The following is a 19,709-nucleotide window of genomic DNA, read 5'->3' as shown; positions in this document are numbered from 1 at the left end:
ATATATATATACATATATATATAATATTTTATCCTAATTTTATTGAAAAGATAAAACTTAATTTGTATTTGTTGACCTTGTTTCATTTCAGTACATGTCATAATATCACATGACTCAGTCTAAATCGACTAATTCATGCCAGAAATCAAATTCCTAAGTGACCCTTAGTTTTAAAGATGAACTTGTGTTCAAAGTACCCCCTGCCAACCCTTACAAACTAGAATTAAGATGGATTGTATAAGAGTTCGAACCACTTAATTCAGAGAAAATGCCAAAAGTTTCAAAGATAAAGTATTCTATTTTTTATGAAGCAAACAAAAAAATTGATAAAATACTGTAACAGAAACCTTTAGCATTCTCAAAAAGCCCAACCCCCTACAAATTAGAACCTTGTTGAGCCACATTTTTCCAGTTATTAAAATTGGAAGTCTCTTTGGGTCAGTCTCTATAAGTTTACTGTTTAGAATTTGAGGAAAAAACAAGAAGAAGTAGAGAAACAGAAAATATTTGCAAATGTAACTAGGAAGAATTGATGAAAAAAGAACCTGGAATATCTTATTGCTTAGTATTATGAATGCATGAAAGTATTTGAAGTACTATGAGACAAATTATACAAAATGTTTTAAGGAAGATAAAAACAAATTTCAAAATAAACATGAATTCTTATGCGCATCCATCTTAAGTGACACCTTCCAATATTATTTTGCCGCCCGGTAAAGAGCCCTTAAATAGATCAAATACTGAAAAAATCCCAAATCTTAAGAAATAAAGCCCTCTAACAATTCCTCCAATAAGTACAACAACATTTCTATGAAATCCTGGAGTTGTAATTGTTGACTCCATTTTCCCCTGGGGAACAAAAAGATAAGACACACTGGCCCATTTCTCTTAGCCACTCTTTGAAACGGTAGATGAGAAAAGATCCTATTAGAGTAAGGTGGATGTGTTGGTCATTATAATCCATCAAATGATGACAAGACAAAAAACAACTCACCTAAATTTTTCAGTATCTATAGGGAGGGCAAAATTAGCATTTCTTGAATGTGAAACCAGAACAAAACATGGCTGTATGAAGATCTGGGTTTATAGGTGTGTTAGATGGTTAAACTAAGATAAAAGCTCACTGTTCAAGCACTACGATATAGACTGGCCTCTTAGGGTCACCAAATCTTTAAAAAAAATCGCGACCTTTCAGCAGGACTTACTACCCTTACAGAGTGGAAATTAGCCATAGCTAGAAAGCTAGCATTAAATCCACTATGCATTAAGCTTAATTCGTTTCCTAAAATTACTTAAACTTAAGCAAAATGCCATTAAGCAAGAAATAGCTGCAATACACTGGAGAAAACGTGAATCTTATCTGACCCCTTTAACTGCTGTGTAAAGAATCCATTAAGGGATTAAAATGAATGCCGACACAGATGCAGAGCTCATGTGATTAACTCAAGCATCGAGTGTAAACAGAAACTGTCAGCATTCACAGTTCTCAGAGTCCAAGACAAGAGAGACTTTTAACAACGATGCTTTCACGGAGGTCGATCTGCTCTCTGCTTCTGTGTCTTTGGAAGACGTTTCACTACTGTTATGCAGAGGGAACCCAGTAAACAGGATGTTAGCTGTGTCACAACAAAAATTAAGCATAAAAGGGCTTATGAAACAACAGTAGGATCACGAAACCATCCATCCTCCAGCCAACCCTCTTCATATGTATGCCTTTTTGTTTAACACTTAGTATTAGTTCTCCATATAGACTTATGCAACGATGAACATAGCAGAGCAGTGGTTCCCAACCTGTGTGTTAGAATATTTTAATCAGTACCAAGATCTGGTGGTTAAAAGCCTTGGCATTTTGGTTTCACTAAACGTTTAAGGAAATTCAAAGTCTATGCTGCAGTGTGTTCGAAAAAAATTGACTACAGCTTACAGTAATTCATTTGGGAAAGAAATCCCAAGTTGGAATTTTTACACAGACTAATGAGCCAGGTATGGAAGCACTGCTGTAGGAGATAAAGTTTTTCTCACAGAATGAAGGCCTGTGTCATGTCTTTGATTTTAATGTGTGCTTGATTGTTTGCTTCCCAGTTGAGCAGCTGCCCACCATCACAGATCAGGCTCCCAGCACTCTCATCGCCTTACCCTTTGATGAGAGCTTCCCTATGACGTGTGAGGCCAAAGGGAATCCTGAGCCAGAGTGAGTATTGAGGCTTCCAACACTTCAGACAAGAGCAGAAAAGACTGGAGAGCTTCAGAGCAAGCAAAAATTTCATTAGATATAAACAGCAACAGATTACCATAAGCATAAATTGCTTGAGTGTTACCATTTGGAACAAGAAGGTTTTAGTTTAATCTAAAAGGTTTAACACTTTCACACTTCCTTTATATAGATTCCAATGGAAAAAGAATGGGGAAGATTTTGACCCTTATCTTGACCCCCGTCTGATCAAAGAAGAGAATTCTGGGACCTTTGTGATACCTAATAATGGGAACCTCACAGAGTACCAGGGAATCTATCGATGTTATGCATCAAACAAACTGGGGACGGCCATATCGAAGGATATAGAGTTCATTGTGCCAAGTGAGTAATCTGTGTATGTGTGCATATGGGATATAAGTGTCTGGAAAGGATTCAAAACCTCTAAACTTGAGTGTCTCATTGCAACAAAGCATGGTATACATCAGTGAGACTGTAGAGCCTTTTAAAACAAACTAGAAGCATATAAAGTTAATGCTTGAAAGGCAATCACATAATTCTGAGTATTATTTGCAAAATATAGTTTCTTGCAAAACTGTATTTTTTGTTTTTTTCTAATGTTACTTGATTGACGTAAAAGACTTCACCCCAACCTCGTAGTCTTTACCTTTAAGGGTATTTTTTGGTTATTCCTTTATGATGATATACCTAAAACTTTAAGGTGGTGCATAAAATTTAAATTCTGTTGTAGCTCTCTGGCAGTGTGTTTATACACATTGTTTTGGTGAAAGGTCAACCCTTCTACCTTTTAAATCTTTATTTCAGGATATCCTGCACGCTTTGTTCTTTGTAGCTACTTATTTTTATTTATCATCTATGTGCAGCTTTTCTATTTGTGCCTAACAACATGATGCTGCCATCAACCAAAAGGTTATATAAATTTCTAAGCTGTTCAGTAGATTAACAAACCTCTGAGACGTCCATAGAAGAGCTGTACTAAGACTGATTTAGATGCAGGTGGAATGTCATGTGCTTTTAAGCTAAATGTTGAAAATACTGCAGATTGCATTAAGGGGTTATCAGAGAAAATGTGAGCCAGATACAAATTTATACTTAAATTTTAGCTTATTAGTCTTAACTCTGTGCTTGATTTTTAAACTGTTTAAAGCTGTTTTCATTTTTTTGGTCTATCACATAAAAATATCTATGTTTTACTGTATATTGAAATTTCTAGTTACCGTATAAAAGGACACATTCTGAAAAACTGTCACTAGATGGGCAAGAACTCATTTGGGTTGGGAGGCAACAGTCCAAGGGAGGTGAAAGGGTGAGATATCACTTGTAGAAGTGATATCAGTTTGAATTCTGTTTTAAAATGCCAAAATTCCAATTTCCCTCAATGAAAACAAGAAAAACTACTATGGATCTACTGTTGATTTCAAGAATGATCTTACTGCCCTCTTGTGGAACAAAATAGAACTGCTTTACAGTTTTCATTCATGCTTGTTTTTCTTGTTTTTACCAGATGTTCCAAAATTCCCTAAAGAAAATCTTGAACCTCTTGAAGTGGAAGAAGGCCAACCATTTGTTCTTAAATGTGACCCTCCCAGCGGCATACCTCCTCTTCAGATTTACTGGATGACCATCAGTAAGTAAAAACTTTTTTTCCTGATCTTTCATATTAATAAATCAGAAAGCTTGTTGTGAATACTTACCACTGGATCATTTTATATAAGGTACGTTTAGACATAAAACCTTCCCTAAGCTGCAATAATCCCTTTAAACATCCATGATCTCAATATGTGTCAGTATTTACAATCTCATGCTGTGCAGACAGACATTTAACTTTAAATCCAATTTAAGAGCTTCATCATAGCCTAAGGCGATAAATGTGCCAGGATATTACCTACCAAAAATTAATATGAATTTAGATGTTTTAATGCACCACATGTGAAGATAAAGAATGAGCAGATACAGAAATCAGGGTATAATTTTCCCACCATACTAGATAAATATATTTTTAGAAAATACTTTATCAGTTTTATTTGACTAATGGGATATATGTAAAGGAATTTATCTCCATGATCTTTTTGCACTCAGATCTTCAGCACATTGAACAAGATGAAAGGGTTTCCACCGGCCTGAATGGAGACCTTTACTTCTCCCATGCTGTGGAAAAGGATAGCAGAAGGGACTACTGCTGCTTTGCTGCCTTCTCGAAGATACGAACAATCGTTCAGAAGAACGCCATGTCTGTTAAAGTCAAGACAAGTAGGTGCCGGGTCAACTGCCATGTCTTCATTCAGGCACTGCTTTTTGTTCAAGCCAAACTTGATGTAAAATTTGATTTTTCATCTTCAACAATCACAGCAATACTTCAAAAGCCACTTCAATGCCACATTTCCTGATTTACTTGCATGTTTTTGTTGTTTTTGTGTTTTGTTTTCCCATGATTCACCCACATAATCTTCATGTCGAACGCGTATCCTGTTTGTGCATTGATGTATCACTCCCTTCCATGTCAGGAAAAGGTGACAGTGGTAAGTTTGAAGTGTTCACCTCTGTTTAGCTTTTACTTATTTCAGTTTTTTTGATAATGTCAAATTTTCTTCTGCATTCTAGCCAATGCTATTCTAGAGAGAAAACCCTCTCTTCTGACGCCCCCTGGTGACAGGTCGGAGAAACAGCTGGTCAAAGGAGAAAACTTAGAATTGGAGTGTATTCCAGAAGGAATGTGAGTGAAACAACATTTATATACATTTATTTCCATATGTCCTTCAACTAAAACGAACAAAAACTTTCAGCAAACAGTTGCTCCACCTCTGAAAGTAGTTAAAAGGAGTAACTAACAAGTGTGCTGTTTTTTGTTGTTGTTTGTTTTGTTTCCTTTTTTCAGTCCAACTCCGCAAGTGGAATGGATGAAGGTAGGAGGTCAGCTTCCTGTTAAAGCAAAACTGGAGAACCACAAGAAACTGCTGATTGTTCCGAGAGCAGAACAGGAGGACAGTGGGAAGTACATGTGCAGAGCAAAAAACCTACTGGGAGAAGCTATCCATTACTTCACTGTGACAGTTGAAGGTAAAAAAAAAAAAACAGCATAATCTTAAATCATACTGTGGAGTAAATAATTTGAGTTAGTTTAAATCATTTTGCCTTTGGAATTGTGTCTTTAATCTGCCAAAAGAGCATGCATGTATCGTGGTGCAAAAAGCCCAGATTATTTAAATTTATTAGACAGCTCCAGTCAGATGTTTTCACTCAGTGTCAACAGGAATGCAGAGATGTTAACTCGCATATTAAAGGTTGAAGTATTTTTACCAGAATCAAGAAAAATATTTAGAGGATTTAAGTATGGGATTTTAAACCTAAAAACAGAGAAGGACCAACTCTCAAAGAAGTTGTTAGTGCCATAATGATGAGAGCATGCTTTGGAGCTGGTGATACTAGTACCTTACACAAAGCAGATAATATTAAAAAAGAAGACTTCTTTAATATCATTTAACCTCATTATCTAACTTTAAATCCTAAGTTAAATGGTTGAAACTTGGACACAGCTGGATGGTCCAAAGCATCAAAGATGGTTTTAGAAGAAGAGAAAAGCATGGCTAAAGGCCCTGATCTCAACCCCATGTAAAATTTATTAGGCATGCATTAATTTTAAATCAACTTGGCAGCTTCTGTAAAAAATAAATTTGACCTATTCACAGAGATTATGGATGATAAAGATTTAAATTTATCCACATCCTTACAACATGGTAAGGAAGGACACTACAAATGTTTGAAACAATTTAAGAAGTAAACTCAAATTGTCATTTAGATGCTTTACATTCAGGATAATCATCGGAAATTAACTCCCTGTTATCTGATGGTATTGTTGGAATGTAATTAATTTCATTTTTATTAATTAGTTCCCAGACTTTATGAATTACATGCCAATTTTATTAGTTATCATTTTAACTCAGAAGACTTAAGGTGGATGGAAAGAGTAGGTCAATTGCTATAGCCTGCAGCCTCTAAACAAATGGAACAAAGAAAAAGTTCAGGGAAAATCAAGTATGCATATTTTGCAGGAAGCACCCGGTTCTTGAATTGAATACAAACTCCTCTGTTCACCAAAACATTCTTCTATTAATCTAAGGCCTCTGTCTTACAACTGAAATATTGCTGGAATTGCATCACGGACAGGACAATGAACCAAAACATAGCAGCAAATCTAGAAATAGAATGCTTGGAAGAGAAAATAATCAGTGTTAAAATGCTCCAGTTAACGTCCAGAACTCAAACTGATTTAAATGCATTAAACAAACTGTGTGATGAAACTACCCCTAAAACGAGAATGAACTTAAGCATTGTTCTATAGAAGATGCTGGTCAGACTAAAATTACTGATCCAACTTACTGGCACAAAAAATTGTTTCCAAAATAATTAATTATTGGGTTTACTTAATGTTTGTAATCACTCTATATAGCATTAATTTGCCTTGACCTGTTGGTCAAGGAAGACAATAAGTGCATTTTATTGAAATAGAGCACATTAAAGATTTACTCACTGAGATATTTAGTTACCAAGAAAAAAATTCTATAAAATAAACAATGACAAGCCCTTTACTGTTGATGCTCTGTTATTCGGGTTTCGTTGAAAACAGGGAATCAACACAGATTTTCTTGTATGTTTCTCTAGACAGTTGTTGTTTGATTTTAGGTAACTAAGTTAGCCCCCCCCTTTTTTTTTTTTTTACTTTCACTCTGATATACAGTAAGTTTTGTATTTGCTCTATGCTGACATTCATTTTATGAACAGTATAATACAGGTATGTGTGAGGAGGAATTGCACTTTAGTCCTGCATTATGCTGAGGGTCATTCTTAGGTCCTGTGTACCATTGTCGGTCTATGTCTAAAGGCTTTGGATGGTAAACAGCATTCATTTATCCTGCATAATAGACACTGAATAGGTCTGTTTGTCTGTTCCCTCTGCAGTCTCTAGTCTTGTCTGACAGTTTGATAAAATTGTGCTGACTGTGTGTTCCCAGGGCCTCCAGAGTGGGTGTCAGAGCCAGAGAGCCAGCTCAGTATGATCGGCTCAGATGTGCATATAAAGTGCTCCGCTAGTGGGGTCCCAGAGCCAACCATCACATGGAGGGTGAACGGTGAACTTCTTCTTGGTGAGCTCTGCAATGCCCTTTCTAATCCTTATGTAGCTGCTGAAATACTTTTTGAGACAGAGAGTAAATATATTTATGATGAAAGTTTTTTTTCTTTTGTAACACAGAAAGCACTGAATAATTATAATAAATAAATAAAAAAACACTTACAGTACCTCACAGAATTAAGTTTTTATATGCCAATAATCTAAAATGTTGTTGCACCCTTGCTTCTACTGCAGAATCCCCAGCACCCAATAGGAAGTTACTTGGTGATACCATCATTTTACACAATGCTAAAGCTTCTGACAGTGCAGTCTATCAGTGTGAGGCCTCCAACAGACACGGGACCCTTCTATCCAATGCCAACATCATGATCATGAGTGAGTACAACAGCTTCTGTTTGTGTTGGCCCCAGTTTCCATCAGTTCAGTTTCACCATCATGTCTTTCTCAAGTACATAAGAAAAAAAAAAAACAAAGCATGTAGATGGAAATTTCTGCAAAATCTCACTTTCACAGCCTCTGTGAGGATGTGTCAGACTTTGCAGGGAGTCATTTACAGGCTGCTGACTGATGTGTCGCGCTTTAGAGCTGGCACCCATGCTGGCATATGCCCATTTAGCAGTGAGGATCCCAGGGAAGGAGAGCTGTCTGCAAGCTCTTTCATTTCACTCAGCCACGCAGCTCTCCAACGAGAAGCAACAAGCTTCTGTTCTCTGCCATTTATATGCTAACAGATTCACCCTACATTCTGTGCTTATTTTAACTAGTAATAGATGAACACATGCTGCCATAGGAGTGCAGATGAAACAGCAAACACAGGATTTTAGTTTCTGTCTTTGTCTGGAGTTTCCGTTCAGTGACACAAGAGTTATTAAAGCTGGACAGTGTCTGAATGCTAACTCCCAGTACCTGCTCTAGTGAACAAAAAGGAGAGCCAGAGCATCCCAATGGGAGGCTTTGGCTCAAATTGATAAGGTGCATGTACTCAACTAACTCATTATTATTTTTGTTCTGCTACGATCTGATTTTCACACTCCTGACATCCTGACTCCTGGCTCATTTATTTCACTTACTCACCTAAGTGTTGTTAATACATGCGTAAGGGAACAGCGCTCTCACCTTTTTCACCTCAATTAATATGCAATTGACTGCATAATTCCTTTGCTGTTTTATGAACTTTAAAAGAGGAAGCCAGATCTCCCCACCTGCCGGTGTGGTCTAGTAAAAAGCTGTTATGTTTTTACACAGAAAGCCATCCACGTTCTTTTTTTTTAAACAAGTAAACACTTAAACAAGTATTCTTTGCAGATCTACAGCCTATGATTCTGACCAATAATGGGGAAGATTATTCTACAGTGGAAGGGAAGGGTGTGATAATGCACTGTAAGGTCTTCAGTTCTCCTCCTTCAACAATCACTTGGTAAGTGTTCTGGTTCCTTTCAGCCCAATCCCCCAGCAGGGAGCAGTAGAGTCTCAGCATGTTGCTCTATTGTCTGCAACGATTCAGACACCTGCCAGTCTTTTAAAACATTTTTCAAATATTTGCAGTGCCTTGGCACAATATTGATAACTCATAATTTTCTTGCATCACAGCTGCAAACTTGAAGGTTTTATCCATAAAAAGTAGAGCATACTGTACGTTTAAGGTATCAATTATTTAATTGCTGCAAATAAAAGATAACGTGCTTTTATACTTAGCTTCCTATCTTCTTAGATTTAAATGTGTATAATCTAGTGCAAACAGTTGCCTTTAGAAGTCCACTGATTGATAAGACCACCTGTGTGTAATTTAATCTCAGTATAAACCCAGCTGTTCTGTCAAGGCTTCAGAAGGTTGTTAAAGAGCATTAGTGAACAATTAGCATAATTAGGACAGGAACCACTGCAGACAGGTGAGGGGAAATGATTTATGGAGAAGTTTAAATCTGAGAATATTAAATAATATCCTGAAAACCACTTCACTGCCAATGGAGACAATGTAATTCAAGAGATGCTACAGTCTGCAGCTCAAATGGAGAAATATGTTGACGAGAATGTTATATATTTTAGTTTACAAATGTTACCCTATAGGAGGAGTGGCACCAAGAAAGCCAAACCATCATAATTTCTAGAATAATGTTCGTCACAAATTATGTAAAGGAAAATTATGTAAACAGGAAAAGTGGTCTGGTCAGATGTGATAGAAATTTTTTGGCCTGTATAGATAAAATCCTATAGCTATTGACTAAATATTATAGCTTGAGATTAAACCAACGCTGCATATTACATAAAAAACACCCTCAAAAGTGTGAAAAATGAGGGTGGAAGGTGGGGTTTTGGTACATCATTGCAGTAGCTGCAAATTAGCTTGTTGGAGTTTCCTGGAAAAAAAAATAAATGCAAGGCAACAGCCTGGAGACTGATGGTGCTTCACACCCTCTGTGAAACCAATTAAAGACTTGCCAGTTTTGTGTGCATGAGAGCATTCAGGAACCCAGACAGAAGCGGCAGGATATCAAAGCAAGAACCCCAGCATGAGAACACAAGAACAGGGACAAGGTGGCCAGCCACACCCCTCTCTGGTGCTAAGCAACCACAGCAGTAGATCTGAGCAGTCCATCAGGCAGTTAGAGCGCCAGAACGAGGGAGAGGTGGTGGCTGACTGGGGCTTTTTTTCTCTATAATCCATTTTGATCAAAAAAAGCGTGTCTCTGCTGAGCTCATTCTCTCTGTGACACAGGAACATCTAGTCTCTGAAGATACACAAGAGTTGAGATTGTTCAACTCATGCAGATCCCATTCTTTGCTGTATTGCCCAAAAACTTGCCTTTCACCTCGCCAGAACTTTAACCCTTGCTAAGTTTTGTCTTTCACTGCCCGTTAGCCACCCTCTACATGAGGATAAAAATAGTTTTCTCCAGTGTGAACCTTGAGGCAGGGTTTTTGTCCAACAGCTCCACTGTAATGGTTTTGATTGAAGTGTATTCTTGTATTGGAATGGCCAAGAGAAATTCCTGAGTTCAGGTAAACTGAAAATTTGTGAAAGAACTCAAAAACTCATGTCCACCGATGCTGTAAAAATATGGAATAGTTCCAATACTCTTACAAAGCACTGAGACTGTACATTTCCCTGTAGTAACTTTTTTTATGTGTTCTAAATTATTTATGATTATTTTATACCAAAAACTTGATTTTTTTTTAAGTATCTTGTTTCTTTTTTTTTTTTAGGAGCAAAGATGACCTATCTGAATCTGTTGACGGTCCCAGGTTCACAGTTCATAACAATGGTTCTCTGGAGATCAACAGCGTGGAGGAAAGTGATGCGGGACAGTACACGTGTCTGGCCAAAAATACAGAGGGATCATCTGCCATTGATGCTATGCTTTACATAAAAGGTAAACACTTGGCCCAAACCAAAAATGTAGCACCAGCAGCAAGCTCACTGTGCAACTAACTCATCTTTCCTGTGGAAGATCCCACTAGAATAGTGTTGGCCCCAGAGGACCTACAGATCTTAAAAGGTACCACAGCTCGACTCTCCTGCCTGGCAGAGTACGACAAGTCCTTCAGCAATGACTTTGAGCTCCTATGGGAGAAAGATAACACAGAAATAGCACTCAACTACACTGAGGATTCAAGGTAAGATACTGATTTTTGTTTATTTTTCAAACATTGCTGATATAGTCAAAGCTCAAATAGTAGTTTTTATTCTACCTTATACTGTTTGGCAAAAATGTCATTGTTCTTGAATTTTATTCCATTTCTATGCTGCTATTATTGTTAGCATTTTATGGGTTATTGTGACATGGTTGCCTTTTCTTCTTAGTTAACTAGTTTTCTAAGGTTGAATAAAGAAAATCTGTGTATATGAATATTTAACCGTGTCAAATAATCTTATTTGGATTGAGGCCTGGACTTTGACTGGACCTTTTTTTTTTTTTTTTTTTTTTACAAATGACTACTTTTACTTACATATTTGCATTGTAGCTCTATATGTTTTGTACTTTAGACTCCCTCAATTGTTCTGAACAACACTGTTATTAAAATTGTTGAAGGTCTGTACTTTTATAGTGTTGTATCAAGTTCAAGTACCCAAAAGCACATTACATTACATTCAGTTATTAATTTATTCATTAACACATTGATGTTGGTACAGTAAGCTACATTGTAGTTAAGGCTGCCCTGGGGCAGACTGATAGAAGTAAGGCTGCCATACAATCAGCTCTTTGCTTAATTTATTAATGAAGTATACTAAGAAAATTTTTCAGACTGTCTGTTTTTAGTCAGAGCAGTCAGGGAGATTACATGTCATTGACAGGTTCATATCCCCAAGCTGAGATGATATATGCTCCTACTTTTTTAATAGTTGACAAATATGCCACCAAGTGTAGACTGTATGGCCATTTCTAGTTATTACCACCAATAGATCTCCAAAGTTTAATATATGTTTTTCTGTTCCAGTATTTTTTATTCTCATTACACTGTCACAAATATATAGCAACAAAATGAACTCTGTGATTTAACCCATCCCCTTAAGGGAGCGATGGGCTGCCATTGTGGCAATCTGTTGGAGTGGAGCTTGAACTCAGAACCTCAGGATTCCAAGCCCTATGTCCTTACCACTAGGCCTGCCTCATGGCTTTCTCTACAGCTGTGTCTCTTGATCTTTCTGATTACCTATTTGTTCTCTAGCAAAACTCTCAGGCATTTACAGAACAGTTGGATTTAGTCTGAGCTCAAATAATGTGCAGGTGTGCCCTGTTTACTATTTATTTAACAGATTGGCTGCTCTGGATTAATGCAGGGATTTACCATGGGTGTAAGCATGCATGTATGTGGGCATGTATAGAGTTTATGTTAGGTTTAGGGTTAGGTATGTGTCAGTGATGAAATGAACACAATATGAATGGAAGTTAACGCAAAGTCCCCACAAGGATAGTGTAATACAACATGTTTGAATGTGTGTTGTTTAAAAAAATGTTTTTATGGTTTGAAATAAAAGTGTACATTTAGGGATATTAATGTTTTAACAAGATAAGATTAGTCAGCCTGTTTTCTTTCTCCATCTCTCTGTCAGTAGATACATTTTGGAGGATAGTAATCTTCACATCGTCAATGTTAGCCACAGCGATCAGGGTGTGTATAGGTGTGTGGCCAAGACTCCATTGGACAGAGACACTGCCTCAGCCTCCCTCAAGGTGTTAGGTGAGAAAACACAGGATCTCTACTTTTTTTCGTGGTCAAAGCATAAAAAAAAACAGAATTATATTTGTAAAGGGATCAGGAGTACAGAAAATACAGTGCTTGCCTTTGTTGCACAGCAGCATTTCTGACAAGCCACTAAACCATCCCCTGCCCCCCATAGCTGTAGTGCAAGATACTGCTGACATCTCACAATGGTAAACACAAAAGCGTCAGAGATTCAGATCGTTCCACATCCTCTGACTCTTGGGACAACTTGATTGAACATTTTTTGCTTTGGCCTTTCTTGCTTGTAGAGATTGATGTCTGTGTGTGTATCAGTTTTTTTCTTTTTGTGTGTGTGTGTGTTTTTTTTTTCCTTTTCTTTCACTAAAAGCTACTTTGTTGGGTTGATTTCCAGATGTCCCTGATGCTCCTGAGAACTTGGTACTTTCTGAGCTCAAGAGTAAAAGTGTGAAGCTAAAATGGATACCCGGGGATGACCACAATAGCCCACCCACAGGTGCATAGGTGTAAACATACACAGAACACACCACATCAAAGCCATGAATGGCATTAATAAGTCACACATTTCTGCTCATCATACTGGATCCATCACAGAACTGTTTAATTAAATCTTGTAAAATCTAAATCCATTATTGATTAATCCAAGCATGAATTCTGGTTTGTGTCCCAGAGGAGGAGGGAAGCCAAAAGGATGGTTTGAGGAGGGTTCAGCACAGCTGGAGTTTAGATAAGCAATCCTTTGGAAAGGGTCCACTTTAATGATATTTATGCCTGTCAACAGAGTTCATCGTTGAATACGAGGAAAACAAGTGGGAGCCGGGAAACTGGAAGGAGCTGCTCCGAGTCCCTGGAAATCACAATTCTGCTGTCCTCAAACTCCACGGTCACATCGAATATCGCTTCCGGGTGTACGCCGTCAGCGATGTTGGGGCAGGGCCACCTAGTGCGCCCACAGAAAGATACAAAACTCCCCCGTCAGGTGTTTATTCCATGTTGTGATAAGGTCTACCAAGGCCATTGAGCTTTTCTATGCCACGGCTCTGTGGGCTTTAAAGCAGCCAGACCTGCTGCATAATTGAATCCACTCTTGTTGAAAATCTGCTCTCCTGTGCACCCCTTTCACTGAAGATTTCTTCCACTAACAATGCTGACAAAAATCTATATTTCTTCTTTTGTATAGCCCCTGACAAGAACCCAGAAAATATCAAAATCGAAGGTCGTTTGCCACATGAAATGGATATCAACTGGGAGGTAAGAAGCAGAGAATGGCCCTTTATTATTTTTTTTTTTTACCTCAATTTTGCACCCTACCTTTGCATAGTATGATTTTCCTTTTCGCTTGAGCTCATAGAATTCCTCTCTATGATCAGAGATGAAGTTTTATCAATGTTTCATTTTCAAGCAGAAATAATTGAAGAAGTAGAAATGGTCTACTTCTGATATTTCTCTCTAGTGGAGATCTGAGGAAAACCTTTCCTGGTATTGCTATGAATATGTTTCTATTGAAAGCAGCTTCTTTTCTTTGATTAGAAAGCAAAAGAGAAGGCGGTGAAAAGAAAATCTTTTTAACGTTCACAGTCATCCATTTGCCTTTATTGTAGAAAGATGAATCTCTTCTTCACTTATTATCTGCTTGCCCTGTCACCATAATATAGCCTCTGATTTGTGGATTCAAGCTCTCCCACTGTTAATGATTTGCTTTTGTGGATAATGGTATCTTATTCTATTTCTCACACTCTGATTTCAGTGAGAAGATTAATCTTTTTATCTGCAGCTTCTTAGCAAGCTCTGTATTAAATAAAAGCCTTGCTGCTGGACCATGTCAGTGGCTCCAGTGTTTTATTAGACACCAGGAAGAAATTCTGACACAGATCCAAGTGCAGCTCCCCGGCTATGCTTGTCATTTTAATCCTGCACACACTGGGATTGACACTAACTAGTCACACCCACAAAGCATCTCATGCAACTCTGAATGTGTCAATGAAACTTTTATTCCCTCTGTCTCACACATACAGCCTCTGATGCCTATAGAGCACAATGGCCCTGGTCTAGAGTATAAGGTGAGCTACAGGCGACAGGATGTGGAGGAAGACTGGAAGGAGCACACTGTGAAGAGGCACTCATTTGTTGTTTGGAACACTCCCACATTCGTTCCATACGAAGTCAAGATCCAAGCCAAGAACAATCAAGGCTGGGGCCCAGAGCCCAGGATTGTGAGTGGCTATTCAGGAGAAGATTGTGAGTACTACAGCATTTCAGTTTAATCCACACTTATACCTATTTGGGTTTTAGATGGTTTTATGGTACAAAAAGAAACTGGTTAATGATACCTAATGGCATTTCCTCTTACACATATTTTGGTTGTGCTTTTAGACTCATTACTATAAGCTAGTGTTGCGCTGATGCCATTTTTTGGCCCCAATATCGATATCTGGCTGTGCAGTATTGGCCGATACTGATATCATACCGATACCATCAGTTTGAAATTGATGTGCGTGAAATGATGAACTGCATACTATTTGGATGTAAAATAATTGCCATCATGGCTTTGTCAAGCTGCTGCCTACCTTTGTGAAGCAGGAAAAAGACTGATACAAATTGAATCCAGTAGAACTTTTTATTGCCTACCTGGAATTGGTGACAATAGTTGAATGAACATTTGCCTCTCAAAATGGTATTGGTGCCCTATTTGTTGGTACTCACCTATACTGATACCACCATTTTAGTGCTGGATCGGGGCCCCGCGCGATACTGGTATCGGAATCGGTGCAACACTATTACAAACCCATGTTAAAAGTTCCATAAATATTGAAATACATTTTGTATAAATTATTCTGACATTTCCTGACTTGAGTCAGATATGATAAGTGTATTTCAATCTGAAAAACTCACACGATGAGAAACGACAATTAGGAGAAATGTATTTATGCAATTACTTTGTCTTTGGCCCTCAGACCTCGGCAGGAAACATAGCGGTTAATTTTTATAGATATGCATGAAGCGGAGCGAAGAATAAGGCTGTTTCCCTCCAGGCCTGAAACTGGTGGTGGAGTGGAGATGGATGAAGCTGGTCAGTCTGTAGACTGCTGGTTAGTGAGACAGTATGCTGAGCTTTATGGGGAGATCCAGTGGATTGCGTGAGCTGATACTAGAGCTTCACTCAGGGACCTGGAAGATGGAAGTCCAGTTGGATAACACAGGTTGAGAGAACCTGTCCATGATGAGCAAGCATGGAGCGACAGTGGAGAGGAAAAACTCCCAATTAGGTAGAAACCTCTGGCAGAACCAGGCTCAACATGGCAGTCTTCTGCTGGACCGGTTGAGATGAGACAGGGAACGCAGTAAGAGTCCGGGAGGAATGACACTCTGATGAAGCTTTAGCTACAATGGTGGAGGAGGGGCTGGAGGTGGATTGAAACAGTGTAATCTGAATGAAGTCACAGCGCATCCGCCGCCTGCGCACAGAGCAGCCAGGTGGATCGGAGGCCTTTTAAGATGAACTCTGGATGCTGATTGGCTTTCACGGAGGTGTGGTTCAAAACTGATTGGCGGTGTCGCAGGTGGATGTAGGACAGCAATGAGTTTCTTCAGTTGAACTTCCACCTAGGCTCCATTAATTCAACTGAATATAATTCCATGATTAGAAATTCTAANGCTGAGCTTTATATGGAGATCCAGTGGACTGCGTGAGCTGATACTAGAGCTTCACTCAGGGAACTGGAAGATGGAAGTCCAGTTGGATAACACAGGTTGAGAGAACCTGTTCATGATGAGCAAGCATGGAGCGACAGTGGAGAGGAAAAACTCCCAATTAGGTAGAAACCTCTGGCAGAACCAGGCTCAACATGGCAGTCTTTTGCTGGACCGGTTGAGATGAGACAAGGAATGCAGTAAGAGTCCGGGAGGAATGACACTCTGATGAAGCTTTAGCTACGATGGTGGAGGAGGGGCTGGAGGTGGGTTGAAACAGTGTAATCTGAATGAAGTCACACAGCGCATCCACCGCCTGCGCACAGAGCAGACAGGTGGATTGGAGGCCTTTTAAGATGAACTTTGGGTGCCTATTGGCTTTCTCGGAGGTGTGGTTCAAAACTGATTGGCTGTGTTGAAGGTGGATGTAGGACAGCAATGAGTTTCTTCAGTTGAACTTCCACCTAGGCTCCATTAATTCAACTGAATATAATTCCATGATTAGAAATTCTAATTTGAAATAGAATCAACAAAGCTTTTCGAACAAAATTCCTGCTAAAACTAGCACATTCCCACAGTATGATGCAACCTTCACTATGTAGTACTGTTAAGATATATTCAAGGTGACTTGCAGTACTAGTTTTCCTCTTCATATAGCATTTTGGGTTAAGGTCCAAAGGTTCTGTCTCATCTGTTCAGAACACTCTTGTTTAAAGACTGCTGCAATTATTAGGCTTTTACCACTAGATCAGCCTTGATTTATTTCATTTGGATGATGTGCAATCAGTCAGTGCTTGGCCCCATCCAATCTACCTCCGCAGAGGTCCCAAGATTAGCTACTGTAAATACTCTAAAGTTGTAATTTACATTTTAGAGTGCTATCTCGTGTGAATGCAGAAAAAATTTAGTTATCACAGGTGTTAAAAAATGTTTTTTTCGAAAACAAAGCGGAACTTTTTTGTATATTTCCTGTTTGCAACTAAAAGTGTTTGTCATAAAAATATTATCAGAATAAATAAAAAATTGCAGGTAAGGTCTTTAAAGATTGTGATCAGCTACGATGCTGCAATTGATCCATCCCCACTAATAGTTATTTACTTTATTTTTAGGCTTTGTACAAATCTTTACTATTAGTGTCATTAATGTGGCTACTGTCCATATCCATTAAAGCTACACTGTGTAATAAATAGAGGGATTTACTAACGTAATTGTAATATATTATAGATAAGTATATGATTTATTATGACCTAAAAACTGAAAGTCTTAATCTTTATGTTTGTGCTGCCTTACAAATTGCTATTTATAGATACATAGAAACAGGCCTCGCATGTATGGAGGCAGCCATCTTTATGCTCTGGTATCACAGAGATCACCATTATGTTTGAATGTGACTGCTGCAAATTAAGTCTACATAAAAACTGTATGCTACACAGAGTAATAAAATATTTTCCTAAAATGTCTTTTGTAAACAAACCTTGTCATCACTTGACAAGATAGGTGATGCAGACTTTGCGGAATTCATTTTGTACCATGACAGCCTTTGTAAAGTTGGAGAGGAAGAAGCAGTGGGGGGAGTGGTTCATGTTGTTGTCGTCTGATCATTAGGTTTTGCTCAAAATTACACACTAGCTTCTAATAGCCTGCTTTAATAGCTCTGATAAATTAGCTGTATTCCTTCTAAAAGTAAGGAGAGTAAAAATTGTCAAGTCCTAACACATTTTTACACAAATTTATACTTACTTAAAACAGATATATGGTGATTTTTTTTATCAAATAGAATAGTGCTTTAGAGCCAGTTATATTTTGATAACAGTTTAGCCCTCTATCAACATTTCACTCTCTTTTGAAATGTTTCTACATTTGCAAAAGAAAAACATCAGCCTTTGTGTCATGATTGTGCATATTTTGGATCTGTTTAATCTTTCTTTTTGAGTTTTTATTGGTTTAATATCCATTTTGTGTCATTCTATTTGTTTTCTGGTTTCATTTGAGTTCTTATGTATTTCTTGTTTAACCTCTTGTCCCCTTGTGTCAGTCTCCTTTCCCAAAGCGCCCTTCTAGATCCTTCTATCCACACCTGCTCCCAATCAGTTCATTACACCATTCTTTGCTCTGTTTGGCATATATACTCCTCCTCCTCTGCGGTTTGCTGAAGTCTCTTCATTCCTTTCTTAACCCATGTGTTCCCTGTTGTTCTGTTTTTTGTTCAGCTTGAGCAGTTGTTTTTTTGGATTTATGCTTCTGTTGCCACTACTTATTAAATCAACCAGAAATCACCTCTTGCTTCTGTCTCTGCATTTGGGTCGTCTAAAAACCTCCACACAACCTGACACCGTGTCATTTTCTTTGACACCATTCTATAAGATATCTTACAAAAGATGAAACCTTCACCTCAAGCTGTGCCTTTGATGTAACACAGGGCTAAAAATCACAAACCTTAATTTCTTACTATGTTCTCATTTTTTCTCCGTAAATTTTTGATTTATGTCAAGAAGCACTGGTTTGAACCAAAAAGCTGGCATGAGATTACCAAAACTTAAGGAAAACTCAAAAACGAAGCTTACACTTTTTGTAAAGATAAATCACAGTATGATGCATATTAATTTAGACTTCTGCATATATTCCATACACAGATCACCTATCACTTAGCAAAAGAATTGTCACTTCTATGAATACAAGAGTGGGAATTGGAGAATAAAACACAAGTTACAGGCCTTCCATTGAAAGTCACATCTCTTACTCCTCCTTCTGATATTGAAAACCAAAATCATCATATTCATTAATTTAATTTACAGTCCTAATGGTGAAGTGCTGCACTGTATACATATGTCGAGCTTCTTTGTTTCCTTGAACAACTCATATTGTAATGCATAGTGGTGTGAGCATCATGCTGTCGGGGTGCTTTTTTTCCAGGAAGGACATTTAAGCTGAGGAAAGTTATTCAAAAGAGGTATGGAGCTAAAGCTGGAAAAATTCTAGATAAACGCCTAAAAGCTGTAAGAAAATACTTAAGATTGAGGCCCAGCTTCAGGTTTTAGCAGGGCAATAACCACAAATTCCTCTGATTCCACTCTGCACAGATGCATTACATTGTGCTGGTCTACCCCATATTATCGAAATACTGTAACATATAGAAAGTTGCGGTTTTAGTCTCAGATAATGTGGAAAAATAGTTAAGATATATGGTTTGCTTTGTTAGTTATTACCTTTTTTAATGTTTTCATCTTATTTGTCTTCACTGTATGGTAAACTTCAATTAATGAAACTAATTAATTGACTTTTCACTTAATGTCACAAGTGCTGACCAGTTGTCTAATATTTGTTACCTCTGAAAATACCTTTTTCAGCTGCAATATAGTATAACAGCATTTTCCTGTTGACTTTTTATGATGTTGTGTTGTTCAGCTGCAGGGCCTCGCTAAAGAGCAGAGGCAGCTACAGTAATATTTTCTGTATCATCTAAAGTTTTTTAAAGGTCTTAAACAGCTGGATTCT

The 19,709-nt window shown here is 37.9% G+C and overlaps 1 protein-coding gene across 10 annotated transcripts in view; it reads left to right on the top strand.

Annotated features, from left to right (window-relative positions):
* The window catches only part of chl1 (cell adhesion molecule L1-like), a 104,270-nt gene that overhangs the window by 62,856 nt on the left and 21,705 nt on the right, over window positions 1–19,709 (top strand). For 6 of the 10 annotated variants that reach the window (XM_015370984.1, XM_015370983.1, XM_015370982.1 and 3 more), the window contains 17 exons: window positions 2,083–2,191; window positions 2,385–2,575; window positions 3,717–3,839; window positions 4,292–4,462; window positions 4,717–4,731; window positions 4,814–4,925; window positions 5,088–5,269; window positions 7,222–7,353; window positions 7,575–7,715; window positions 8,646–8,757; window positions 10,545–10,711; window positions 10,790–10,955; window positions 12,394–12,521; window positions 12,919–13,020; window positions 13,306–13,503; window positions 13,705–13,775; window positions 14,540–14,762. In XM_015370984.1, the coding sequence (XP_015226470.1) occupies window positions 2,083–2,191; window positions 2,385–2,575; window positions 3,717–3,839; window positions 4,292–4,462; window positions 4,717–4,731; window positions 4,814–4,925; window positions 5,088–5,269; window positions 7,222–7,353; window positions 7,575–7,715; window positions 8,646–8,757; window positions 10,545–10,711; window positions 10,790–10,955; window positions 12,394–12,521; window positions 12,919–13,020; window positions 13,306–13,503; window positions 13,705–13,775; window positions 14,540–14,762 (2,343 nt within the window). The remainder of the gene's footprint in view (window positions 1–2,082; window positions 2,192–2,384; window positions 2,576–3,716; window positions 3,840–4,291; window positions 4,463–4,716; window positions 4,732–4,813; window positions 4,926–5,087; window positions 5,270–7,221; window positions 7,354–7,574; window positions 7,716–8,645; window positions 8,758–10,544; window positions 10,712–10,789; window positions 10,956–12,393; window positions 12,522–12,918; window positions 13,021–13,305; window positions 13,504–13,704; window positions 13,776–14,539; window positions 14,763–19,709) is intronic. The other 4 variants (XM_015370985.1, XM_015370991.1, XM_015370986.1 and 1 more) reach the window with 3 other exon arrangements.

Source organism: Cyprinodon variegatus, unplaced genomic scaffold (genome assembly GCF_000732505.1).
Source record: "Cyprinodon variegatus isolate N-32 unplaced genomic scaffold, C_variegatus-1.0 Scaffold51, whole genome shotgun sequence".
Lineage (NCBI taxonomy): Eukaryota > Metazoa > Chordata > Actinopteri > Cyprinodontiformes > Cyprinodontidae > Cyprinodon > Cyprinodon variegatus.
Note: the sequence above shows the minus strand (reverse complement) of the source record. Positions and strands in the feature narration are given on the sequence as shown.